General features: G+C 41.4%; 1 protein-coding gene across 2 annotated transcripts in view; it reads left to right on the top strand.

Annotated features, from left to right (window-relative positions):
• LOC135873615 (pituitary tumor-transforming gene 1 protein-interacting protein-like) overlaps positions 1-26,177 on the top strand; it is a 51,585-nt gene extending 25,408 nt beyond the window's left edge. For both annotated transcript variants that reach the window (XM_065398249.1, XM_065398248.1), the window contains exons 5-7: positions 5,396-5,464; positions 16,807-16,853; positions 25,003-26,177. In XM_065398249.1, the coding sequence (XP_065254321.1) occupies positions 5,396-5,464; positions 16,807-16,853; positions 25,003-25,052 (166 nt within the window). In that variant the 3' untranslated portion in view covers positions 25,053-26,177. The remainder of the gene's footprint in view (positions 1-5,395; positions 5,465-16,806; positions 16,854-25,002) is intronic.
• Positions 26,178-27,640: the final 1,463 nt, after the last annotated feature.

Genomic DNA, 27,640 nt, shown 5'->3' with positions numbered 1-27,640 from the left:
CCCAGAAGAGAGAGAAGCAACCACCATCACCTTCAGCCAATGAGCACTCAGGAACATTAATATCTGCACCGTTGGTGCCAATGGCTCCTCTGTCTCTATTCACGCCACAGGTTCCAAGACTCCCAAGCCTTCTCCTAGTATCTTTTCAGTTGGCTAGCATTGTTAGCATCTTGCACCAGATGTTTTGCTGCTTCCATGTTCTTCAGAGCTAAAGGTTCATGAAATTAATGGCATATGCCACTATATTGCTTCTTCCTGAACTTGTCAGTCTGCTGAAATATTAAAGTATGATGGTTACTTCTACTTTAGTTGACTTCTGTGATAAGCTTAACTGAGAACTTCCCTTGAGAGTGGTTCGAAGCAGGAAAATACTTTTAAATTCCAATGCTGTCCAATAATAAATACTGTACATTCCAAGTTCTAGAGAGAGATGTCATAGCTGTTTGGGAGTCTGTATATTTTGGAACAGAAACATGAGTTGGGACTATTATGTAGTGCCTCCTAGCCTCTCTGATAAACCAGTTTTACAAAAGGCTGTGCAAGATTTAGAGGCTTCTGTTGTATCACATATTTCAGCCACAGTAGTTTCATTCTGAAGTTACTCCAAAGACCGAGGATATTTAAACAGATGCTGAAATCTGGTCAGGTTCACAAAAGGTCAATTTATTGATTTATCCCCAATTTAATCTTCTGCAATTAAAAAAAAATACTTGTTTTTTGTGTTTGTTTTTTCTCTCTCTCCTTTCTATGAGAGAGGCCCACATAAATAGGGGAAATAGAAATTGACTGCATGGAAAAGGATCCACCTACATGGTGCGCAAAAAAAAAAAAAAAGCTGAGGCAGCAAGTCTCAGAGCCTTGGTCAACTGACTTGGGCTTGTGCTACATTGCTAAAAATAGCTGTGCAGACGTTCAGGCTTAGAGCCCAAGCTGTAGCGCAAGACCTGTGAGCCCAAGTCAGTTGACCCATGCTCTGAGACTTGCTGCTCTGAGGGGTTATTTTGGCTGTGTAAGATGTACACAAAACATACACATTTTAAAACATTTCCACTGTAATCACTTTTAGTATTCTTGGATGATACTTGTAACAATAACAGGAGTACTTGTGGCACCTTAGAGACTAACAAATTTATTAGAGCATAAGCTTTCGTGGGCTACAACCCACTTCTTCGGATGCATATAGAGTGAACCATATATTGAGGAGATATATATACACACACATACAGAGAGCATGAACAGGTGGGAGTTGTCTTACCAACTCTGAGAGGCCAATTAAGTAAGAGGAAAAAAACTTTTGAAGTGATAATCAAGATGGCTCAGTACAGACAGTTTGATAAGAAGCAAGTGTGAAAATACTTACAAGGGGAGATAGATTCAATGTTTGTAATGGCTCAGCCATTCCCAATCCCTATTTAGCCCTGAGTTGATTGTGTCTAGTTTGCATATCAATTCCAGCTCAGCAGTCTCTCGTTGGAGTCTGTTTTTGAAGTTTTTCTGTTTTAAGATAGCCACCCGCAGGTCTGTCAAAGAATGGCCAGACAGGTTAAAGTGTTCTCCCACTGGTTTTTGAGTATTATGATTCCTGATGTCAGATTTGTGTCCATTAATTCTTTTGCGTAGAGACTGTCCGGTTTGGCCAATGTACATGGCAGAGGGGCATTGCTGGCACATGATGGCATATATCACATTGGTAGATGTGCAGGTGAACGAGCCACAGATGGTATGGCTGATGTGATTAGGCCCTATGATGGTGTCACTTGAATAGATATGTGGACAGAGTTGGCATCGGGCTTTGTTACAAGGATAGGTTCCTGGGTCAGTGTTTTTGTTCAGTGATGTGTGGTTGCTGGTGAGTATTTGCTTTAGGTTGGGGGGTTGTCTGTAAGCGAGGACAGGTCTGTCTCCCAAGATCTGTGAGAGTAAAGGATCATCTTTCAGGATAGGTTGTAGATCTCTGATGATGCGCTGGAGAGGTTTTAGTTGGGGGCTGAAGGTGACAGCTAGTGGTGTTCTGTTATTTTCTTTGTTGGCCCTGTCTTGTAGGAGGTGACTTCTGGGTACTCGTCTGGCTCTGTCAATCTGTTTTTTCACTTCAGCAGGTGGGTATTGTAGTTTTAAGAATGCTTGATAGAGATCTTGTAGGTGCTTGTCTCTATCTGAGGGATTGGAGCAAATGCGGTTATATCTTAGAGCTTGGCTGTAGACAATGGATCGTGTGGTGTGTCCTGGATGGAAGCTGGAGGCATGTAGGTAAGTGTAGCGGTCAGTAGGTTTCCGGTACAGGGTGGTATTTATGTGACCATCGCTTATTAGCACAGTAGTGTCCAGGAAATGGACCGCTTGTGTGGATTGATCTAGGCTGAGGTTGATGGTGGGATGGAAATTATTGAAATCATGGTGGAATTCCTCAAGGGCTTCTTTTCCATGGGTCCAGATGATGAAGATGTCATCAATGTAGCGCAAGTAGAGTAGGGGCGTTAGGGGACGAGAGCTAAGGAAGCGTTGTTCTAAGTCAGCCATAAAAATGTTGGCATACTGTGGGGCCATGCGGGTACCCATAGCAGTGCCGCTGACTTGAAGGTATATATTGTCCCCAAATGTGAAATAGTTGTGGGTGAGGACAAAGTCACAGAGTTCAGCCACCAGGTTAGCTGTGACATTATCGGGGATACTGTTCCTGATAGCTTGTAGTCCATCTGTGTGTGGAATATTGGTGTAGAGGGCTTCTACGTCCATAGTGGCCAGGACGGTGTTTTCTGGAAGATCACCGATGGATTCTAGTTTCCTCAGGATACTACTGACTTCCTGAGGAAACTAGAATCCATCGGTGATCTTCCAGAAAACACCATCCTGGCCACTATGGACGTAGAAGCCCTCTACACCAATATTCCACACACAGATGGACTACAAGCTATCAGGAACAGTATCCCCAATAATGTCACAGCTAACCTGGTGGCTGAACTCTGTGACTTTGTCCTCACCCACAACTATTTCACATTTGGGGACAATATATACCTTCAAGTCAGCGGCACTGCTATGGGTACCCGCATGGCCCCACAGTATGCCAACATTTTTATGGCTGACTTAGAACAACGCTTCCTTAGCTCTCGTCCCCTAACGCCCCTACTCTACTTGCGCTACATTGATGACATCTTCATCATCTGGACCCATGGAAAAGAAGCCCTTGAGGAATTCCACCATGATTTCAATAATTTCCATCCCACCATCAACCTCAGCCTAGATCAATCCACACAAGCGGTCCATTTCCTGGACACTACTGTGCTAATAAGCGATGGTCACATAAATACCACCCTGTACCGGAAACCTACTGACCGCTACACTTACCTACATGCCTCCAGCTTCCATCCAGGACACACCACACGATCCATTGTCTACAGCCAAGCTCTAAGATATAACCGCATTTGCTCCAATCCCTCAGATAGAGACAAGCACCTACAAGATCTCTATCAAGCATTCTTAAAACTACAATACCCACCTGCTGAAGTGAAAAAACAGATTGACAGAGCCAGACGAGTACCCAGAAGTCACCTCCTACAAGACAGGGCCAACAAAGAAAATAACAGAACACCACTAGCTGTCACCTTCAGCCCCCAACTAAAACCTCTCCAGCGCATCATCAGAGATCTACAACCTATCCTGAAAGATGATCCTTTACTCTCACAGATCTTGGGAGACAGACCTGTCCTCGCTTACAGACAACCCCCCAACCTAAAGCAAATACTCACCAGCAACCACACATCACTGAACAAAAACACTGACCCAGGAACCTATCCTTGTAACAAAGCCCGATGCCAACTCTGTCCACATATCTATTCAAGTGACACCATCATAGGGCCTAATCACATCAGCCATACCATCTGTGGCTCGTTCACCTGCACATCTACCAATGTGATATATGCCATCATGTGCCAGCAATGCCCCTCTGCCATGTACATTGGCCAAACCGGACAGTCTCTACGCAAAAGAATTAATGGACACAAATCTGACATCAGGAATCATAATACTCAAAAACCAGTGGGAGAACACTTTAACCTGTCTGGCCATTCTTTGACAGACCTGCGGGTGGCTATCTTAAAACAGAAAAACTTCAAAAACAGACTCCAACGAGAGACTGCTGAGCTGGAATTGATATGCAAACTAGACACAATCAACTCAGGGCTAAATAGGGATTGGGAATGGCTGAGCCATTACAAACATTATGCATCCGAAGAAGTGGGTTGTAGCCCACGAAAGCTTATGCTCTAATAAATTTGTTAGTCTCTAAGGTGCCACAAGTACTCCTGTTATTATTACAAACATTGAATCTATCTCCCCTTGTAAGTATTTTCACACTTGCTTCTTATCAAACTGTCTGTACTGAGCCATCTTGATTATCACTTCAAAAGTTTTTTTCCTCTTACTTAATTGGCCTCTCAGAGTTGGTAAGACAACTCCCACCTGTTCATGCTCTCTGTATGTGTGTGTGTATATATATCTCCTCAATATATGGTTCACTCTATATGCATCCGAAGAAGTGGGTTGTAGCCCACGAAAGCTTATGCTCTAATAAATTTGTTAGTCTCTAAGGTGCCACAAGTACTCCTGTTATTTTTGCGGATACAGACTAACACGGCTGCTACTCTGAAACTTGTAACAATAGTAAGTTTTTAAAACAACTATATGGAAATGTGACTTGACAGTTGATTGTGTCCTTTAATGAACTGCTGAATTCAAACTGCCCCTTCTGATCTATATATGGCACATCATAGATGCAACATAGGTATGTATCATACGTATGTATGGCACATCTATGTTGTGACTTGCTGTGATTATCCTTTTCTAGCCACTGGATGTCACTGTTGCGCCACTTAAGTGCTGATGTGAGTGCACATATATGGTACTGTTAGTCTTCACAGCTCAACCAACACATGTTGAGACTTATCAGTATTTCTGATTAACACCTCTCCAGATCATGCATTCAGTTTTGGGAGATAATTAATATGTGGAGAAATGTGACAAAAGCATACATTTACTAATTCTTTATGTTCAAAGGAGTTGGGATAAATTAAGTCAGTGGTGAATAACTAAAAGAAAAATAAAATATCCTTTGACTGGCATTGACTTCAAATGTTTTGTAGTTCGTATATGGTATACACAGGTTTAGTTGGTAAAGTGTGCAAGGTACTGCAAAACCAAAAATACTTCTAGTGTAAAGGGAAAATGCTACCAATTTGTCAGTTGTGAATTAAACCACGTAACGGAGTCAAGTACAGCTGTAAAGGCTGTAAATCAGGGCCGATTAAAGCATTTTCTGAAAAATGACCAACAGGCTTTTTTCAAGCACAGAAAAACTCTCGATTTCTCTCTCCCTCCCCCCGCCACCCAATCTTTCTAGTATACCAGATGAAGAGGAAGAAAGGCTTGCCAGAGATCGAGAGGAGAGACGAATGCAATCTCTTCAGCGGTGAGTTTTGGAAATATTGCGTTTAATAACCATACACTTCTTGGTAGAATTTTTATTACGCAAGTAGTAACCGTAGCGCCTAGGGAATAAAGTATATATTAAACCAGGGGTAGGCAACCTATGGCATGCATGCCAAAGGCAGCATGTGAGCTGATTTTCAGTGGCACTCACACTGCCCGAGTCCTGGCCACCAGTCCGGGGGGGCTCTGCATTTTAATTTTAAATTAAGCTTTTTAAACATTTTAAAAACCTTATTTACTTTACATACAACAATAGTTTAGTTATATATTATAGACTTATGGAAAGAGACCTTCTAAAAACGTTAATGTATTACTGGCACGCGAAACCTTACCAAATCTGAAAGGTTGCTGACCCCTGCTATAGAACCTAGAAGCTTTCTTTCAGCTTCTAATAGCTGATGGTAGAGGCATAGGAAGATGGGTAGATGGAAAATACTGTCAGGAGGCTTGGGGTTCAGCAGACCTGGGGAAAAACTGGCCTGTGTGTCCTAGTGCTCTCGGTCCACTGTGTAGGGGGTTCCTGGGAGGTGAAGACTTCCTCCTGGCTCCCTGTGATCTACTCCCTGGTGCCCCCCTCCATGAGCTTTAGGGCTCTTTCTACATGGGAAAACTGAGTGGCAAAATTATACTGATGTAATTATACCACTATAGCTATACCAGTACAGCTCCCTGTGTGGATGTTCTTGTTCTGGAATAAGAATGTCTCCATGGAGAGTTAAACTTGCATAGCTATAGTGGTATAATTATGAGGTAAATTCTCCCTTGTAGTCAAGCCCTTGGTTGGATTTTCAGCCCCCTGGCAGCCTCAGAAAGTTTCTTAGGACCCATTTGTAAGCCTTAATATATTCATCAGGGTTCCCTGGGTCTCACTCTTCTCCCACCCCCTCCCCCTACAAAAAAAGCATTAATGGACTCCCTCTCTCCCTACCCACCTGCATGTAGCAGACATGTTTTGGGAATTAACAAGCCTACTAAGGCTTGTGGAGGTTCAATGGTGGTACCCAGTGAACCTACTAAGGTGTGAGAGATCAAAGAGCTTCTTAAGACTAGCAGTTTTGTTGTTGGTTCTTCCCTTCTGGGTTCTTGATCTTCCCCCATCCTGTGGAAAATCTTCTCTGAATTTCCTAAGGTCGTCAGGAGCAGGGCTGACTTCCTGTGGGCCTCAGAAGGTGGAGGGTGGTGTTTGAAAATTGGGAACTTGGTGGTGGGCCAAAGATTTGGGATGCATTCTAGCCTCTGGAGAACTGGCCCCGGGCCCCAGCAAGTCTGAGCCAGTTCTGGTGACCCCATTAAAACGGGTCACAACCCACTTTGGGGTCCTGACCCACAGTTTGAGAACTGCTGCACTACAGCAACTGCAGTTAGCCAGCAAACCGTTTAGCCCAGATGTAGATTTTGAGGAAGCAGGGAGCTAAAGTCTTCAAGAGGAGACCCAAGGCTCTCAAATGTCCTTCCCAGAAGAGGTCAGAAAGTACCCGTACTATCCTCTGGTCACTCAAGATGCAGATTCTCACTATAACATTCCCCACAGAATTTGAAAATCTGATGTGTTCAAAATTAGCATTCCATTGTTGGATTGAGTATTGACTACCCTTCTGGACTTTTTTCCCACTGCGCTTTTATAATCCGCATGCAGTGCTTAGATACTATGGCAATACGCACTTCTAGAGCTATTGGTTGATAGAAACCAGGCTGAGAGAGAAGCACTGCTGAGGTTTTTTTTATTGTGATAATAGGTCAGATAAGACCCCTAGTTTTTATGCACTTGAGATGCTAGGCTGCTATAGTGTTTGTAAGATCTATTACTTGGTGCAATATCCCCTAGAATCCCACACAGATAGTTTTTGCTCCGGTTCTTGAGAGCGCAGTGTGCCTGATCTGGTAGTAAGAAGTAAGTTGATAGCAAGATGACCGCCAGCAGTTGAAAGGGAGGGGAGAGGAGAGCAGTGGCTGAGGGAAAGATGTAGAGTGAAAATCAACTATTGGACAAATCCAAACAGGAGGATTTATATAAGCTGCCCGCTACCTTTGCAAAAAGGCAATTTAAAAATGTACTTCTAGTATTGTTTCTGTAAATGTCCCAAACTAGAATGGGATGCTTCTGTGATTGCCAAGGTGTACACTGTTAACAAACTGAGCTGATTATACAGTACTTTTTAGACTAACTTCCATAATTCAGGAAAAAAGGTATAAAGGCTTATTTCTTAAAATCTGATCATACTGTGATGTTTCTACTCATCTTTCCCTGTGCAGCTTTGGTTAAATCTGCCTTACTTGTGCTTCATTTTATTTTGACAACATCTTCTTCTAAAATTAAGTTATTCACCACGACATGTTGCAGTGGGAGGATCATTTTGGGAAGATTTTCAGTGTTCTCAAATAAGTAGACTCCTTGTCCCTTGCTTACAGGAAATTATACACTAACTTCAGCTTGATGGGCCAAAGTATGTTCCTTGCATGCCCGATCTCTGAAAATTTACCTAAAATGTAATTCTGCTGGGCAACCCTGCAATAAGATATTTAGGAATCTAGGGTTCTCCTCTGTGAAGTATGTGTATGTTGCAGTATATTTCCACTTGCTTATTCTGAGCAGTTCTAGAAGGAATGAGTGCATTCCAATTTGAGAACCGCAGAGGAACAGTATGCAGTCTTATATTCACAAATGAAAACATAGCTGATGGGCTTAATTTTAGTTCTGGCATCCTGGAACTACTTCAGGACTTGCCTACCCAGAATACCTTTAGGTTTATATGCTGTGTGGTCTTCCATAGTTAATCATGTCCATAAATATAGGTTTAGTATGGTATGGGTGTGGTATTACATACTCTAAAAAGGAGGGTGGGGGGTATTATTGTGATGCTTTTCAAGAGACCTCATCTTGGCAGGATCAGAGATAATACATTATGCTGCCATCACAGATGTCTCCTCTGCATAGAACCATGGAAAAGCATTGTCATTAACTCTGGATGCAACTGCTTAGTTGTTGGTTTTTTGTGTGTGTTTGGTTTTTTTTGGCTGGTTGTAACGTGCATTGCCAGAGGGTGGGAGGAATATTTAGTCCATTAACATGATTTTATATCAAGTGGAGAAAGTTTGAGGATGTGAAAGACATCTACTTACAAGTACGCTCTGTGTTTTGCCATAGGGATAACAAGCAATGGACTAGCTTTTATTAACGGCATCTCTGAGGAATATAACTGGGTAAATGGAAGAGGGAGATGCAGATCTGACACTATTAATAGTAATTATTGGAAAACTTAAAACTGACAGGGATAACGTCAACCTTGCTGTCTTTTAATACAGTGCATAAGCTTCCAAATTTGACTCTGTAATGATTCCTCTAACTGGTATACAAATTCTGTAATTTTACCAGAAGCACATCATTTTAGATCTGACCCCTGAAAAAAATTACAGTTAAGATACTTAAAATGGCTGGGCAAAGGGGGACCCACGCAGCCCCCTCCAGCACCTCCCAACTAGAACTAGGTTGTCATAGGGGTTTCTTTAACTTTCTGCTCCTGGAGAATCTTGTTTTGTTGTCTTTATTGTTGACCTACTTTGCTGACAGGTATTTTGAAAGAAATTACCAAAATAATTGAAACTGGAGTGATATTGTGTCGTTTTGACAAATAAAATGTGCAGAATTTTAAAATATTGTGCGCAGGATTTTTAATTTTGGGGAGGCAGAATTACCCCAGGGTAAAATTTAGGTGCAGCACTGTTGTTCTTTCCCTTTATTGGCTTTAGCTGTTCCCTCAGATACAATTTTTTCATAAATGGCTGTTTAGATTGGCAGAGGCAGTTGGAAATGCAGCATCCCTTAAAGTGGTTGTCGTCTTAATTAGTTCGATGTAGTCTACCTCAGTTTTACCACCTTTTCATGGTGGTGGTTGCTGCTGCTGCTTGGGAGGGTATGGAGATGGCTTTGCAAAAGAGGAGATTAGTGTCTGAAGCCTTTTCAAATATCCAAAAATATTTTCAAAAATATCTTTGGAGTTACATCCACCAGTCTTAAACTTTTCCTGTAGAGTTTCTAAACAGCTTTTCTGGTTCTAATAACTTATTGTGTGGAAGAAATGTTATTTCTGAAGCTTAGTGTTTAAAGAAAAAATGCTCTTATATTCAGTACCAGCTATTGTGTGGTCCCAACATTCTCAGTGCCCAGAATAGCTTGACTAAGATGTATAGTACAAGTGAAATTTCTCGGGGTATCGTACACTGCACTTGCAGGCAGCTTACACTTGATTGACTTAAGTATTCATAATAATTCAATCATAAGTCACAAAAGTTAGCAAGATAAAAAAGGCCTATTAAACCAAGTCCACCACACATTCATAAAGGTCTTTCAATGATATATTCAGGAAGTGGTTGTTTGAAAAGGTTGGTGTTTGTTAGAATAAAGTGGCAGGGCTAATGGTTCTAGTTACCTCTTATTATCACAGGCAAGAAACTTTATCACTGAATCCTGAAGAGTTCTGACAAATTGAAGAATAATGCAGGCATAAATAGTTTGTGGCTAGAGCAGGAGAAAGGCAGACAGGACTTCAGAGTTCTTAATTATAAATAGTAAAGATAAATGGATGTTATATGGTGTCTGCCCGAGTTCTGTCTTGAGCTTTGTGTGGTCTTGTCTCTTTTCCCATATGTAATGTGGGGATATTACGTGCTTGCTATCCTCATGGGAGGTTATAAAACTAGTATAGGGCTTTGAAGATGTAAATAGTGTAGTGCTAAGCGGTAGTATCTAGTTTTTAATATGGTGACTTTTGGTGTATTGACAAATTTCAGATTTTTCTACATGCAATTTACAGAAATCCACTATAAGATACCATGTTAATAGGGTTGCCAACTGTCTAATCGCACAAACCCAAGCACCCTTGCCGTGCCTCCAGCCCCCCTTGCCCAAGGCCACACCCCTGCCCTGCCCCCTCTCCGAGGGCTCCCTCCCTCCATCGCTCACTCTCCCCCACCCTCACTCACCTTAACTGGGCTGGAGCACAGGGTTGGGGTGCGGGATGGGGCATGGGCTCTGAGCTGCGGGATGGGGCCAAGCGATTCGGAGTATGCGAGGGGGCTCTGGGTTGATCCTGGGTCGGGGGTTGGGATGTGGGAGAGGGCTCGGGGTGCGGGATCTGGGAGAGAGTTTGGGTGCGGGAGGGGGTTCTGACCTGAGGCAGAGGGTTTGGGATGCAGGCTCTGGGGGGGGAGTTTGGGTGCGGGAGGGGGCTCAGGGCTGGGGCAGGGGGTTGGGGTGTGGGAGGGAGTTTGGGTGCGGAAGGAGGTTGGGGCAGCAGGTTGAGGTGCCGGAGGGGGTGCAGGCTGCGGCTGGGTGGCACTTACCTCGGCTGGCTCCCGGAGATGGCAGCATGTCTGGGAATGACTCTAGGCTCACGGGCAGCCAGGCGGCTCTGCATGCCGCCCCTGCCTGCCAGCATCGCCCCCGCAGCTCCTGTTGGCCGGGAACAGGGAACTGCGGCCAATGGGAGCTGAGGAGTCAGCACTTGGGGTGGGGGCAGTGCACAGAGACCCCCTGGCTGAGCCTCCTCCTAGGAGCTGCTGCCGGATACGTCACTGCTTCCGGGAGTGGCGCAGAGCCAGGGCAGGTATGGAACCTTCCTTAGCCCCCACTGCACCACCAGACTTTTAGTGGCCTAAAATTTCCCAAATTGGCTTCAGTAGCCTCTGAGAGATTAAGCCTGATTCTGGGAGACTCCCGGCCAAGCCAGGAGGGTTGGCAACCCTACATGTTAATATTGTGTATTGACTGCATCATACAGGGGGTCCCTGGTATACATCTCCCCATTATCCTTCGTTTCGCATATCCGTTGGTCATCAATAGGGAATGTGTTCCCGTTCCCCTCAGTCCCGATACGCATATCCATTGCTTCTCCTTTTGCATGGCTTTTCTTTGGGTGCTTCCCCCGGCATTCAGGAGGCACAGGGAGGAGCGGGGACAGGACATGCTCGAAGGAGGGGGCGGAACTGGGCAGGAAGAGGCGGGACAGAGGTGGGTGGGGCGGATCATTATTTCTTATGGGAAAAAATTCTCCGATATCCATTGTTTCAGTATCCATCGCCCTTTTCAGGAACACAACCCCAACGTATACCATGACCCACTGTAACTGTTAGTCTGTGTAGCAGTGGCTAACAAGCTGTACAAACTACTAAAATAGTGAGGAATATAAGTGTTTCTCCTACTTGGAGATGTTTAGATTGCGTATTTATTGCAGGCTTAATGTTTGTGAGGGGAATAGTAGTTAAATAGAGCAGATGGCCAGCAATGTTACTATCATTCTGGAGGCATATCTAGTTATTAATAGCTCAAATGTTGGTTTAAAAACAAAGGCAACTGTTTTGTCATAATGGTACAGAATACATAAATGCATTCTGTAAGTCATTGATGTATCATAAAAGCAAGTACTGAACGCAGAAAGGAATGAGCTAAAAGACCATTAAGCAGGTTAAAAACAGATGATTCAAAAAGTTAAAAGTTTAAAATTAAGCTCCTTTTTAGTGAGCTTAACTTTAAAAGCTAGACAACTTTAAACACTGGTTATGAACAGTCACATTAACCATTGGTTATGAGTCAAGATTCCTAAATACATGCTTAAATTAGAGTTAAAAAGTACATTTAGCTGTATGCCTACACCTGCTTCTGCTGAATGGATAGTGATCTTTGAATGGGTAGCGATCCAGTATTTCATTTTCTCCATCATTTAGTGTATAGTTCCATGTCTTATTTACTGCAGACCATTAAAACCCTGCTCTGAATATAGTAATATTAATTTATTTGTGGGTTTTTAATAGCAATGCTTCACAAATATTAATCTTCCTAACACCCTTCTGAGGTAAGGTGATAGCCCTATTTTACAGATGGGATCTTAGGCACAGAGATTAAAGTCAAGTGTCCAGTAAATTGGATGCCCAATTTGAGATGCCATGGGCCTGATATTTTCCAGAGTATTCAGCATTTCATAATGCTTTATGTTCAAAGCAGAGCTCCAGTGGATTTCAGTTGAAGCTGAGTGCTCAGCATTTCTGCGTATTATGTCCCAGGTGTCTAGAGGTGATCACTCAGAAAATGAAGAACATACAATTTGTGACCACTGGTGAAAAGTTTAATTTGTAACTTGCCCAGCATCACATAGGAACTCTGGCAGAGACATGGATAGAATCCAGATTTCCTGGGTAGCATTCAATTGTTTTAACCATGTGATCAGCCTTTCTTCTTCCTGCAGTCCCTTGCTTCATTTGCTGCACACCTTTGAGTATGCACAACAAATGAGGTAGGGGTTCAACAGACAACAACGTAATTCACTATACAACACTGATTCATTCCCTGAGCACTGGCTATCCTTTGCACTGAATGAGTCAGGGGTCCTGTGGGAAAAAATATGTGATTATGTAATTAAAACCTATAGCATAATGAATACACGTAATATTACTCCAAGGGTATTCTGTGCCTAAAAATTCTGTGCACAATATTTTAAAATTCTGCAAGTTTTCTCAATAAATAAATGCAGAGGCTCCATGGCAGTGGGGAGCACAGGCTGTACAAAAGTGGGAGATCACCCTGCAGCCTCCCCTCCCCCAAGACACTGACTCAGTGGTGAGGCTGCACCTGACCCTGACACAGCATAAGGGCTGGGCCTGCCCCAGAAACACCCTGGGGGTCTGCGCCAGGCGCACCAGGTGTGGGACAGGCAGGCTCAACCGGGCATGATCCAAGTGTGACTCAGTGTGGAGGGACCCAGGTGTGGGGTGAGAGGATTCTGTGTGCAGGCAGCTCACTGTGGGGTCTAGGTGTGGGGAGATCTGGATGCACAGAAGCTCGTTGGGGGCGGCGGTTCCAGGTGCAGGAGCAATAGGACTCTGCAGGGGCTTCCAGGTGAAAGTGGTTGGGGCTCAGCAGAGGGGTCTGGGTGTGGGGGGGTCTCAGCAGAGGCATCTGGGTGCTGGGGGAGTGGGGCTTGGTGGGGTGGAGGTCTGGGTGCAGTTAGTTGGGGGTCCATGGCGTGGGGGTCTGGATGTGAGGGCTCAGGGGGGTGGAGCTCATCAGGGTGGGAGTTTGATTGTAGGGAGCTCTGGGGGGGGGTGGTCTGGGTGCAGGGGTTGAAGTTCAGTGGGGTTTGGGTATGGAGGGCTGGGGGAGTTCTGGGTGTACGGGGTGAGGCTTGATGGGGGTGTCAGGGTATGGGAGGTCCAGATGCATGGGGGTTGGGCAGATGGGGGTGCAGCTTCCCATACAGTGACTGCTTCCCCATCAACTGAGGAGCAATGGGGGCAGGAAGCAGGGGAGGATGCTGAGCTTCCTGCAGCTGGGGGAGATTTCTGGCGGTGGGTCTGACACAGCCCCAGCCACTCCTTGCAGGGGAAGTCCTGTCCTCTCCTGCCTCCAGCCTAGCCAGGACTAGCAGCTGATCCCAGCTCAGGGTAGGAGCCACTGGCTGGGGTGTCCCCAGCCCTATGGTGATTTACCTCTCCACTGGCAGCTCTGGGTGCCTGAAAGAATGTACCTGCACAGCTAGGGAGTGGTGTGTGACTGCTCTTGCAGTTTCCCTTTGCTTCCCTGTCAGAAAGTCATTTTTCTGTGGGGAAGCAAAGAAATCTGCAGGGGACATGAATTCTGTGCACTTGCAGTAGCGCAGAATTCTCGCAAGAGTAACATAAAGAGGAATTAAGGTTGCCCAGGCAATCATTTATTAATGTGTCTTTTAATGTAATTTACTACATTTTTTTTTTTTAAACAAACTGGGGAAAAAAATTACACCACATGGAATTATATTGATCCCCCACATAAGTCATCACCAGGGTTCAGATCTTTAGAACCACAACATAGCCTTCTACCACTTGAACTAAGGTAGTAGCTGGTAGCAGAAAGTGGCTGTGCATCATCTATGTGGACTACTAATTAGAGAGTGACAAAACATTTTGACAGTGGTTTTAGAGATATTCGCTGACAGAGGAATGTGGAGACTCAGGGTTCCTGGTTTCACTTCCAGGTTCTGGAGCAGTGTATATTCTAGGGGTTACAGAATCCTGTCCCCCATCTGAAACTTCTTTCCTTTTATCCCTGTCCTCCCCAGCTTGTCTTCACTACAGGGGTAAATTGATCTAAGTTGCGCTATTCCAGCTATGTGAATAATGTAGCTGGAGTCAACGTAGCTTACGTGGATTTACCGTGGTGTCTTCACTATGCTGCGTCGACAGGAGACACTCTGATCGACTTACCTTACTCTTCTCAGGGAGCTGAAGTACCAGATTGCAGCAGCGACGATCTCCCCGGTAGTGAAGACAAGCCCTCAGTCCTCATACCTCTAATCTCCCTTGTCGTCCTTCTTTTTCCCTCCCCCAAACTTTTCATGCTTCTGCATTCAAGTTAGACTAACTTCTTTTCCATGCTGTCTGGGCCCCAGCAGTCAGATCAGTCAATTTCCCTGCTTTCAGTCCCGGTGCTTGGCACCTCAGCGATACCAAGCTTCCAGGAGGAGCAATTGCAGGGAAAAGTCTAGCTCAGCCCATTGGTCCTGGGAGAGAGCATACTCTGTTGCTCTTGGGGATGGTACACATGCAATCTGGTTGACACACAGGAACTTTATGGCAGTGGAGTATGCTCAGTGCAGATGGAATCTTTGGTGAATTTGGCTGTCAAGCTGCAACAAGCCTCTACTGAGCATGTGTGAACTGCTTGGGTGGATTGTGAAAGGGATAGCAAAAAGCGCACACCTGGAGCTAGGACAACTCCCCTTTGCCAGATTTCTAGTCTCAGTTCCAAAGTATGGAGGCGCTAGACCTTTTTAGTGAAACAGTTGTAAGAATCTGTTAAGAATGGCAAAATAATGTATATTCCCCTAAATTTGTTCTCAGACATGGCAAAATCATTTCTCCCAAAACTCCTCCCAGTCGTCTTCCACACTCCACCTTAGAAAAATCAGCCAGAGACAGACGGCTAGCATGCAGAATCTCCGCTTGAATGGTTAGATTGGTAATGTTACTGGCAACTGAAAACAGGGCCTTATAATTGAAGCTGTTCGGCAGTGTTAACTAGTGACTACCAGTGCTACCTATGATATCATAATATTTTTACTATGTCTCCATTTTTTTTACATTCTAATGTTTTTTTGCTTTTTCGACTGCTGCACATTAAGATGTCTTCACTTAATGCCTAACAAACTGACAAAGTTAGCCTCAAAACATTGCTAGGACACAAGGGGTAGAGGATAGGAGAGCTGATATGTTCTGTCTTACAGATGGGGAAATTGACAGAGGTTTGACTTGTCACATAGGAAGTCATAGGTAGAGCCAGGATTCTGATCTGCTGATTCTCTGTTCATTTGTTTGCCACAGCCGGCCTGCCTTGTCTCTTCACTATACTTTCCTCTATGTAAAAGTCTGACTTTGAAGTTTAAAAAGTGGTATGTTGACTTTAAGGCAATGTCTGTAATGGTAGATTCCAGTGCTCAGTTCAGTCTTGATACTGAGTACAAGAATCAGAGTTCTCTCAGCACACTGGTTCATCAACCCCGTGTATGTTAGCAGTTAACAAACCAGCATCTTCCTGCTCCTCCATACGAATATTGCTGAAGGAGAAAGATTAGCAATAGCATGATGGTACCAGCATCAGAGTCGCAAGACATTTTTTGTGGTTACTTCTGAAATGTTAAATTTCAGTTTAGTTTATGTTAAAAAAGGAAAGTGCAGTAAACAGAAATATTACTGTACCCTAGTAGTGTATTTTTATTTTGTTTAAAAAAAAGTTAATCAAAGCATTTATTTCAAACAAATTAGAAAAGCATTCTTCCACTAGAATATAAAAAAAAGTTGCCAAAGTTACTCCTTTTGCAAAGTTGATGGTATAGTTTAGACAACTATATTTTCATTTACTCATCGTAATGTGTAACCAAATAATAATGCTAATATAAAATTTCTTCTCCTTGTAGATTTATGATATTGAATTAGCATTCTGCAACATGCAGTCTGATATGAATTTTACAACTATATTCCCTGCTGGGCAGCATAGTGACATTTATGAGATAGTTCCCTGGATGTAATTAAGGCAGTGTATTTTCAGTTTCCTTGCTTGTCGATATGATCCTAATTGATGGCTTGATTTGTTAATGGGGAGTTATAGTGAGTTTTAGAACTGGGAGCTGTAAGCTTTAGAAATGATTTTAGAAAGTTATAATTATTGCAGGATTCTTAAAAACAAAATAAAAACCCTGGTCCATTTGGACCCAAATGCAATTGTTATACCTTGCTTATAAAATGTCTTGAAACAGCCTAAAATATAAAAATGTTCCTGATATTTATTAATCTTTGCAGGAAACATGAAAGAAAAATGAAACAGGATGAGATACGCAAGAAATATGGTATGTATGCTAATCTTACTGTAATAATGTCTGAATAAAGTTTTTTCTTCTCTGATCACACTATTTAAATAGGCATATTCCCATCATATTGGTAATGAATATGGACCCTTTCACCTCAGGATTTTGAGTCCAGGTTAATAGTGATGAAAAGTCACTACCATTTGACTGTTCACTGGCCTAAGTAAAGTAGACTGGCTGGCCTTAGTCCAGTTTCATGTGGGTGATAATTAGAATCCTTATTAGCATTCACAGCAGGAAAACAAGGATTAAGTGGAGATTTTTGGAGCCTGAAGTACTTTCATTCCTGCAGTTAGTTGTTCCAAAATAGATTTGTGGCACAGTAGTGAGAATGGGGAAGTATGAGGGAGCTTTGCACTACCGTTGGCTGTGTTGTGCCTCTTACTGGAGGACTTCTTTATTCAGAGCTGTCAATCTTAGCCCTTTTTAATTTGGTCTGTTCGTGGGGCTACTGATGCCATGTATTCAAATATGTATGATAAAAAGATATACTGTGTTTTTTATCATGTAAATTACACTAGTATCAAATATAGTGATTCTGTATTTAGAGCTCTGACCAGCCACTCAAAACCATTTTAATTTCCAGTCTCTTGTTAAACTGATTGGCAGGAGCTGGGAATGTCTTCATCATTCTGCACCAAGTCCACTGGCATATGCAGGAGTGTTTTAGATGAGCACTAAAGGGATTTTCATGGATCAAGGAAGCTTGCAATAACATGGGCTCCTTAGTGAACCTTAAGAGTAGGAGAAGGGAAAATTGTTACAGAAACTATGTAATTTTTAAGTGTGTATATAATTCACAAATTTTGATTCTGTAACAGTGTACAACATCACTGACCTTGGCCTTCAAACTTCTGTTTCATTTTAAAATGTTTGTTTGAATTATATGGGGGTAAATAAAAAAACTTCAATCAGTGCATTTTGTTTTAAGATTAATGTTTTCCCCCGCTTCCCCCCCCCCCCATGGTGCTTGTGTTTCTGTAGACTTGATAAGCTCAGTACCCCACAGGACTGAACCCCCTGTAATATCCAATAAAGCGCTCAGCACTGAAGTCAGTGGGACTTCTCCAGTGCTTGAAGTTGAGCATTTGCTTAAGTGCTTTGCTGGATCTTGTCAGAATGCTCAGTGCCTTGCAGGATTGAGCCCTATACTCATTTGCGTTCTGGCTATAAATCTACCAAGTTCACTTGCAGATACATTCTTCAATCACATGCATGTCTGTGTCACCCTGCTCCCACTGAAGTCAATAGTTCTGTCACTGACTTCAGTGGGAGCCTGTTCCAGCCCCCCAGTGTGCAAGTGTAAGTCTTGACTTCTAATAAAATCATTAGATGTACCCATATTTGCACATACAACTTGTTTACAGGGCAATTGCCACACAATAGTTTAACAATTAGATTTGGAAACGTCAAAAGTTAACTTTTTTATGAAATTGTTTTATTTGCAAGGTGTAAGTTTCATCGCATTTTGAGGCGACACTTATTTACGTTATCAACCCAAATGCAGTTTCTCATAATGAATAGATTGTTCAATAGAGGCACCAAACTGGATTATGAAGATGTGTGTGGTTGAATAGGAAATGGTTGAAAGGAGAGATATGTTATACCTTTTTTAAAAAAAAAATAATCCTCAAGCAACATCAAATGACTTCTAATATATGAAACTTATTCTGAAATAAACTAATCCAAAATAGTTCAGTACGCGAAATAAAGTACAAATGCTAATTCTCATCTTTGAATTACTAATTCTCATCTTTAAATATGATTATAAAAATAATTAAATGAGACCTAAGACAGGTCCTCAGCACAGCCTTGAATCTTCCGCATCTGTCTTCATTTTTAGCTGTCTAGTAAATAGTCTGATAAAAATTGCTGCAGAAAATTATGGAGGCACTAGATTATTTTACGCTGCCTCTTACACATTGCAGAGGGGATTCACTGTTAAGTAGGCAAAGATGAGTGGCAGAATGACAATGGCTTTGTTAACTTGACTCTGTAAATTAAGATGATCATGCCTGAAATGTCAGTCCTTGGTTGGCTTTAAGGGAATGCCTTTTTCCCATTTCACCCACTAGCTTTTCTTACCCCATTTAAATGGTAATTACACATTTATAATGCATTGCAAGTGTCGCTCACTTCAGCCATAGTCCTTTGGGAGCACTGGAAGCAATAGAGCTTTAGTAATGGGGAATATTCATTTTGAATTGTTTTTGTTGCAAAATTTGTCACTATTTTTCATTTGCTCGCATATATGAATGCAGTATGATTATTCAAATTATACATTGATGGTTTAACAACCTTTAAAACAGAATTTAGAGTATTTTCCAGCTTGTGTAACATACAAAGAAACTAGGATTTAATTGCCCCCATATTTGCTGCTATTGTACATTTGATATAGCATCAGTAAGGCCTGGTCTACACAAGGGGGGAAAGGGGGAGGGGGATCAATCTAAGCTACGCAACTTCAGCTACGTAAATAAAGTACAATTAGTTTTCAGTGTGTATACTCTGAAGTATGGATCAAACCCCATGTTTGGACTGTATTTGTGAAAGGTTAGGATCCCAGTATAAAATGTTAACCCAACATATAGCATAAGTGAACACTATAGAGACAGGTATTTAGACATTTTCGTTTGTCTTGCCCAGTTCCCGTATGTTGAGGCCTTGTACTTCCACTCTGTCTGAAGAAAGATGCTTGCGTCTGACAATTTTTAAGGTATCCAAGAGCCCTTAAGTAAAGTTGAGTAAGCCAACTAACAAATCAAAATGGTTGCAAAGTATTAAGCCAAAATAATGAACTATAATGACAAAAACAAATGGAGCAATCTGCTTGTGGTTTTTACAAGCCTCATGACCAAATTCAGAAGTGACCTGAGTCAGACCTTACAATGAGCTTCAGGAGACTTATCTAACAAGTCTGCTCTGAACTTCAAAGTCCAAACCAAAGGTTGGGTTTTCACACCTATATCAAAAGGAAAACCACCACAAGGAGAGAAGCAGCCTTGTGCCTAGCTCAAGACAGTGGGTGAGCTCTAGCTAAATTCAGCTACCTGATGACTTCCAGCTCCAGATCCTTCCACTTTTGAGCCACAACATCCAAGATGTGGCAGCTGGCTCTAGCATGTCACCACACCGACAATTTTGCCCGTTGTCTTATTGGTGGTTCCCCAGATCCTTTTTGCCCATCCATCACGTACGTAAAGTCTCCTTCTCCATGAAGAGCCAATACAAGCAACTCACTGCTGTCCCCTGGTTTCTGTTTCTGGTGGTGATCTCAATCTGCATTCTCAAATAAGAAAAGGAAAAAACTAAAAATGTTGGTGTATGAGGTATGGCAGATAGGGATGGGATGAATAAAAACAAAGGGGAGGTATATAAGTAGGGCCCTACCAAATTCACAGACCATTTTGGTAAATGTCATGGTCATAGGATTTAAAAAATCTTAAATTTTACAGTTTCAGATATTTAAATACCTGAAAGGGGGTTCCAAAGAGGGTGGATCTAGACTGTTCTCAGTGGTAGCAGATGACAGAACAAGAAGCAATGGTGTCAAATTGCAGTGGGGGAGGTTGAGTTTGGATATTAGGATAAACTTTTTCACTAGGAGGGTTGTGAAGCACTGGAATAGGTTATCTAGGGAGGTGGTGGAATCTCCCTCCTTAGAGGTTTTTAAGGTTAGGCTTGACAAAGCCCTGGCTGGGATGATTTAGTTGGGGATTGGTCCTGCTTTGCGCAGGGGGTTGGACTAGATGACCGCCTGAGGTCCCTTCCAACCCTGATATTCTATGATTCTGAATCTGAAATTTCAGTGTTTCACAGTGCGGGGTCCCGACACAAAAAGGGCTCGGGGGGCAGAGGGGTCGGTTTTGCCACCCTCACTTCTGTGCTGCTGCTGGTGGTGCCACTGCCTTCAGGCTGGCCAGCTGCCCAGCTCTGAAGGCAGTGGCGCCACTAGCAGCAGTGCAGAAGCGAGGGAGGCCCAGTATGTCATTACCACCCTTACTTTTGTGCCAGCGCCAATAGCAGTGCATAAATAAGCATGGCAATACCATACCATACCACCCTTACTTCTGCACTGCTGCTTCTGACAATGCTGCCTTCAGAGCTGGGCTCCTGGCCAACAGCTGCGGAGCTTCCTGCAGCTGGGGAGATTCCTGGAGGTAGGTCTTATCCAGCCTCTGGGTGCCCTTGCAGGGGAAGAAGCCTGATCCCTCCCCACCCTGACCAGGACTAGCAGCTGGAGTCCAGAACATGTTAGGAGCCCCTGTCTGGGGCATCCCAACCTTGCCCCTCCTCAGCTCTGGGCCCAGTGCTTGTGGAGAGGTGCAGGGGGTTACACAGCACCCCATGACCACAGCATCCTGGGCAGTCACCCACGCATAAGGCTGGCCTTGCCACCCAAAAGTGACGAATTCCCCCCACCCCCATAACATGCCACCCTCACTTCTGTGCTGCTGGTGGCACTGCTTTCAAAGCTGGGTGCATGGCCAAAAGCTGCTGCTCTCCAGCCACTCAGCTCTGAAGGCAGCACAGAAGTGAGAGTGGCAATACGGCAACACCCCTACAATAGCCAGATTTCACAGGGGAGACAAGATTTCATGGTTCATGATGATGGGTTTTTCACAGCTGTGAATTTGGTAGGACCCTACATATAAGGTATCTTATGACACTTTACTCATCCTGGGAAGGAAGGCCTACTGTTTCCTCTCTGCATTCCTCGTCTCCTGGAGGATAGGGTAAATGAAAATTCCTTCACTCATTTCAGGAGCCTTTGTTCTTGGTGCTGTGAAATTAAAATTTCTCCCTGTAATCTGGCAGGCTTGTGACCTGTAATACCTACAGTGGAGTGACTTATAGGTTTAGGTCTGAAATATTTAGATACCCTAATATTTAGTATCCCTTTTAGGATAAAAGGAAACTCCTTGAAATTAAAGCAAATGAAAACTAGTTAAAAATATTAATAATGTGTGGAAATTACACTATATGATATTAAGCCTGATAGTTTAGTAAAACTAAAACAAATATCACTATGAAAGCATCTGCAATAATGCTAGATAGGACAAAATTACATATGCTGTAAAGTATGAGGGCTAATGGTCTAAACGATCAGTGGCTGGGGTTAGAAGGATACTTCCTCTGTGCAGCATTATTTGGTTAAGTGCATTATAGGGGTTTCATACCTTCCCCTGAAGGATTTGGCACTGTTGGAGACAGAATACCACGTCTATTAATTCTTGATGGCAGTGGTGACTGGAGCTATTCTGTGCTGCTTTTAGAATTATCATGTAAAGTATGTATTTTAAACCAATCTTATGAAAGGCAGGTGTTAATTAGAACTTTGCCCGGCAAGGTTTAACACAGAGGAATAAAATAAAGATAGTGTGTGAATTCCTTTTAGGGGAAAAATAAGTTTTCACAGTATTCATTTTTAGTTGCAGCAATTGTCACATCTAGATTCCCACTGGTTAGGACAACTAGTCAAGATGGGAACCTTTTTGATTAGCATAAGATTCTTTTTTTTTTTTTTTTTTTTTTTTATGAAGGCTTCAAAGGATTTTATTTGATCAGAAAGACCCTTTCATCCCAAAATTCATTTTGTCACTGATTCTGTATTCACCGTAGGAAAAGGCTTTAGAAGTTAGGTTCTCGGAATTCTGTGTGCAGAGAATTTATAGTCTTAGTGACCAGTGTAGTAAAATAAATGTTCATATCTAGTATTGCTACTTAATTTTATATAGCTAAATATTGTGTAAAGCTATCTAATTTATTTATTCTTAAATAGCTACTGCCAAGACAGGTTTATATCCAGAATGTAAAAAATACCTCTCTACATTCAACATGTCATTCATTTAAGGTTTTTTTCATGTTTGCATAATATGATATGGGATATGATAATATCCATAATTTACTCCCTTGCTTGAATTGCCAAGGATATACTATAGCATTGCACATTATTCTACTGATAGATTTTACATATAATGTAAGTTGTTTACTTGAGTATAGAAACTTCCAGAGGGATTACTGATGTAAAAAAAATAAATAAATAGGCACACTCATATTATAAAGCCATGCACATTACTTTGAGTGCGTGCATATGGGAGTGTTACATTTTACTGATTCACTGTCAAGCTGCCAAAATTGATGATGATTAACCCCAATGAATTAATGAAAATTCTATTCCTTCTGAATCCAGTTTCAGAATATACATTATTGTATAGTAAGATAAATCTGTCATACTTGTTTATGGAAAACTTCTGTCAATTAAATTGATCTAAAAGATTGAGCTGTTTTCTGATATTGGTTTAAGGCTATAAAATAAGTTATACACAACAAGTATACAAGATTGATCTTTGTTTTGTACAGGATTTAATCAGAGAATTTGAAAACATTTAGTTTTAATTCTTAAATAATAGGGACGTCCATCAAATTCACTAGATCTCATACATTCCTACCATTTATAAGAGACTGTTTTGCGTATTGCAAATAAAGCTTTGTATTATCAATGATTCAAGTAATGTCCTATCATAGCTTTGAATCATATCAATGATTCAAGTAATTGTAAGATTTATTTTATTTTACTCACACCTATAAATCATATTATTACACTGTAAACATCTGTACAGTGTAAATACTTGCATATCTGAGAGTTTTTGTGGTCCTGGAAATAAATGAGGTAAACACTCCTCTCCATGTATGGATGTTTTTTCACTAATGTAAATGAGTTACCTTCAGGCATTAGGGAACCCTAAAGGAATGGTGGTTTTCATCACATTTCAGCCTACTGTAAATCCCAAGCTTTCTATTGACAGGGCTTGAAAATGTATTGGCTATTAGCCAGTGAAGCTGGCTAATATTGTCTTGCCCAGCAGTTGGATATCTTACTCACTGCACTCTGCTTAAACTGTACCTGTGACCAGTGCTTCATGCCCCTGTTTGCTTTTTTGCATTAAACAGAGCAGTGAATGCTCAGCACCTAGACATTGAAACACGTGTGTACACACCCTCTCCTCCTAGTGAATAAAGATCTGCTGGGACACAATGTGGAGGTTGGAATGAATGGTACAGTCCTCTTTCCTCTTCCCCTTCCTTGGTACTGACTGTTGGGAAGAGGGGAATGTGGTCAGGAGCTTTACCCCATCAACCTATTTCCTGCCACCTGCCCAAGACAAAGCAGCTAGGGAAAGTGGTGCTCCAGGTTTTCCAGGCATTACTTGCCAAAGCCAATATGAAGAATTTCAAAAGCCCTTCTGCTCCTTCACAGCCAGGGTCTGTCACTGGACCCCTCTGGGCCCCTTTATCCTCAGTATGCACTTCTGGCTAGTGGATGTCTGGTAAGTTTCTCAAGGTCTTGTTGAAAATTACCACTATATGGAACGGTGATTATTGCTGAACTAAGCTTTACAGAAGATGTTCACAGATACTAATTACAGAAGATGTTCACAGATACAATGTCTTTGCAGTGCTTTCTATGGCAATATTCTGGTTACATTAAAAATATTTGATAAAAGCACACACTGTGACCTCGATTAGGTAATACCTTTATTCTTGTCCCCAGTAGTTTCCGTGAGTTTGCAGGTGATCTGTATTTGTCCTTAGAGGACATTGGCTGGTGTCACAGAACTACTGCGTATCACTGATTGAACTTGACAGGTTTTTGCTCAAGAGTGAAACACAATTAAGCCAGCATGATGACCTCCCACCTTTTTGAAAAGATGGGCCTCTTACAGCAAAGATGAATTTATTGGCAGAGCAGTTTGAAACTGTTTCTGCTTCGCCATCTCCACATCTAATCTTTGATAAAGTAAAGAATTGACAAATAGCTACAGTATCCTTCACAAGTGAGAAATACTGTTTCTCCTTAATGACTTTTCATGAAGAAATCTCTCTTGCTTTTATGTTTTACTCTTCATGTGACGTTCATGACTTTTGGTTGAGAAATAAAATGATTTAAGAGTTTATTTCTAATGTACTACTATAGATGAGCAGTTGTATTTTATACCTTAAGACTAGGGTCCATTTTTTAAAATTCTGTATTTGTACAGCACCTAGCAGAATTCCTGGTTCGTGACTAGGGCTCCTATACGCTATGGTAATACAAATAATTAATACATGCTGTCCTCTTTTTCTCCAGGTCTCCTTCAGGATTCTGATCATCCTTACAGTAGATTTGAGAATGAATGAAAACAGACACTGTTGAATCTCCTCATCGAAAGCTAAGATTCCAGGATAAATGAGCACTTTTTTATTTTGCTTTTCAGCGGTCTTCAGGCTGCGCTTGTTTTTTTTGTTTTTTTTTTGCAAGTTTTCAGACAGTAAAAATAAGTGCACAAATATTTACTGAAATACATATATTTTAAATCTGGCATATTTACCTTTTAGAGCTACATTTTTATAAACACTTTTGGTTTTTGAAATGTTTGCCAATTGTGCTCTCATTAAATGTGAAATGTCATCTTTCCTTTTCTAATAATTCTTTTCTTTGGAATCTGATTTAAATAGTTAGCTTCCTAATCATGTATTTGAACTAATATCTTAGCTCACCTTTCTCTTAAAAAAAAAATAAACAAAATTCCTGTGTTCCCATTTTCCTAAATAAAGATTTTCTTTCTAAATCTGTTGTATGCATATAAGTGGTGGCAAGAGTAAAGGAAGTGCTTGACACTGCAGAAATATGGTATTGATGTTGACAAGAAATAATTACAGCATACAAATTCTTTAGTATCAAAATAGTATGTATAGTATTTTAAAGATGCAAAACGTGATTTTTTTTAATTTTTTTTTTTTTTGGTGTAGCATAATCCTGATGTAATAGCCTGGTAATATACGAACATTTCTATGTCCTTGGTGTGGAGAAAAAAGTCTTGAGTTAGTAAAACGGGCACAGAATCTTTTTGAAATTCATGCAAAATCTGAATATACATTTGTATATAGCTTGAGAGGTAATATCAGGCTGTTTAAAACACTTTCTTCCATGAACAGTTCTCTAAATTAAAAATACTGCATAATGCCAAGATAGCATCAGTTTAACAGTATAATGATTTCATATTTTTTACCTTTGAGTTTTTTGTGGGAAATGTTCATAATGCATTGAGTTCTGTCATCTTCCTGGTTTGGTGGATTTTTGTTTTTTTCCCCTTTTCTCACACAAATGCCTTCATTGAGCATTTTAAATAACTTGCTGACATGATGCAGCATGAAGAGGTTCATTCTTTTTTTTCCTCCTTCATATTTAATGTGAATTTCCAATTCTATATAGTTGGAATTTACTGTGTACTATCTTCTGCTGAATAAATTTACAGTACTGAAGGCATTTGTATATTATTTTTATCAACCTTGCTGGAGGAGAACTCTAACTAGACCTCTTGAATTCAGCTATCCATTGTTTTTCTTCCTAAAGAGGGCTTCTGTGAATAAAAAACATATTTAAGGAAATGATCAAATATAGGGTTTGAGTAGGGAAAAGGAATGCAATTTGGCTTTCTCTGGTCCTCTGACAAAGAAAATCTAACACCATGTACATACAATATGAAGTGGATATTGCCTTAGTATGGTCAGGTGAATTGCCATTCTTTGCAGTATCAAAATGCTTGCATATACTTAAGCTATTAGTAATTAGATTCTATCACTCATCTCAGACTAGTTTCCATTTTTGTTCTTTGGTTTTCCTTCTGAGAATATTTTTCCTCAACAGATGTTTATAAAAACAAGCAACTGCTGGTTCTTGGATCCCCAGTATAATTGAAGACGTAATGTAATTCTGGAATCGTTTTTTTATTTGCTTGGAACTCATGAAACTGAGCACAATGGACTGAGCACTGTTTGCCATGTTTCTTGAACTGTCTACTGTTCTCAAGTCTAAAGTACTATTCATGTGTCTGTCTGAAGAAGAATATGTGATAAGAGTGAGTTGATAGCGTGGAAGTAAAGCATGGTGATTTTCCCAGGAGATGCTTTCGGTAAAAATGATGGAGGTCTGCCCGACATCTCTCAACTCAAATAGTGACATTCATGACTTAATAGAAAAGCATTTTTTTGCACCTGCTATGATATGTGAAAAGCTGTCATGTACTTGAACAAAAGGGGAAAAGCTGTCAGTCTGACTTTTAAGGAATTTGTATTGGGTGAAGAAGCAAAATATTTTGAGCATATGGAATTAGTTTTTTTTGCTCATGTTACCGTTTTAAATATAAGGTAGGTAGAACTGTTATCTTTCCATTAAACATACTGGTTTTGTAGCTCTTTTGCCAAAATTGCAGGCACTAAGAAAGTATCTATTGGAAACTATATAATCAGTCTCTTAGCACATATTGTGTATGAACCTTTTTCAGTGTGAAACAGTAAATGGGGCATAGGAAAATGTAAAGTGTAAACAAATTCTCGTAACACTTCAGACTGAAAGTTTAGCATTCTATAATCCTGCTTCTATTGAAACCAAAGGTAAACTTTTACTGAATTCAGTATTGGACTGCAGTATCTCAACCATCTACTACAAAATGTGAAATAATTCTTGATGAACTTCTCAAAATACTTCCAGTTTGGAGATGTATGTGCCTTATTTCTCAGCAGTTTGTCCTGAATTTGGTGTTCTCAGTTGTGACCCATGTAGGCACGGTTACAATTACTTATATAAAAAATGCTGGTTTTGTCTTAGGCCAAAGGTTGACACTCCTTGAATTTTAATTTAGCTCCTAGTAATTGAATGCAATAGCATTAGACAGATGTAATGTAACATCTTTCTTTGTCAGTGCTCAGGTGTGTGCTAGACTCCT

The sequence above is a fragment of the Emys orbicularis genome, chromosome 2, assembly GCF_028017835.1.
Source record: "Emys orbicularis isolate rEmyOrb1 chromosome 2, rEmyOrb1.hap1, whole genome shotgun sequence".
Classification (NCBI taxonomy): Eukaryota; Metazoa; Chordata; order Testudines; family Emydidae; genus Emys; species Emys orbicularis.
The sequence above is the reverse complement of the archived record's forward strand: the minus strand, read 5'-3'. Positions and strand labels throughout refer to the sequence as shown.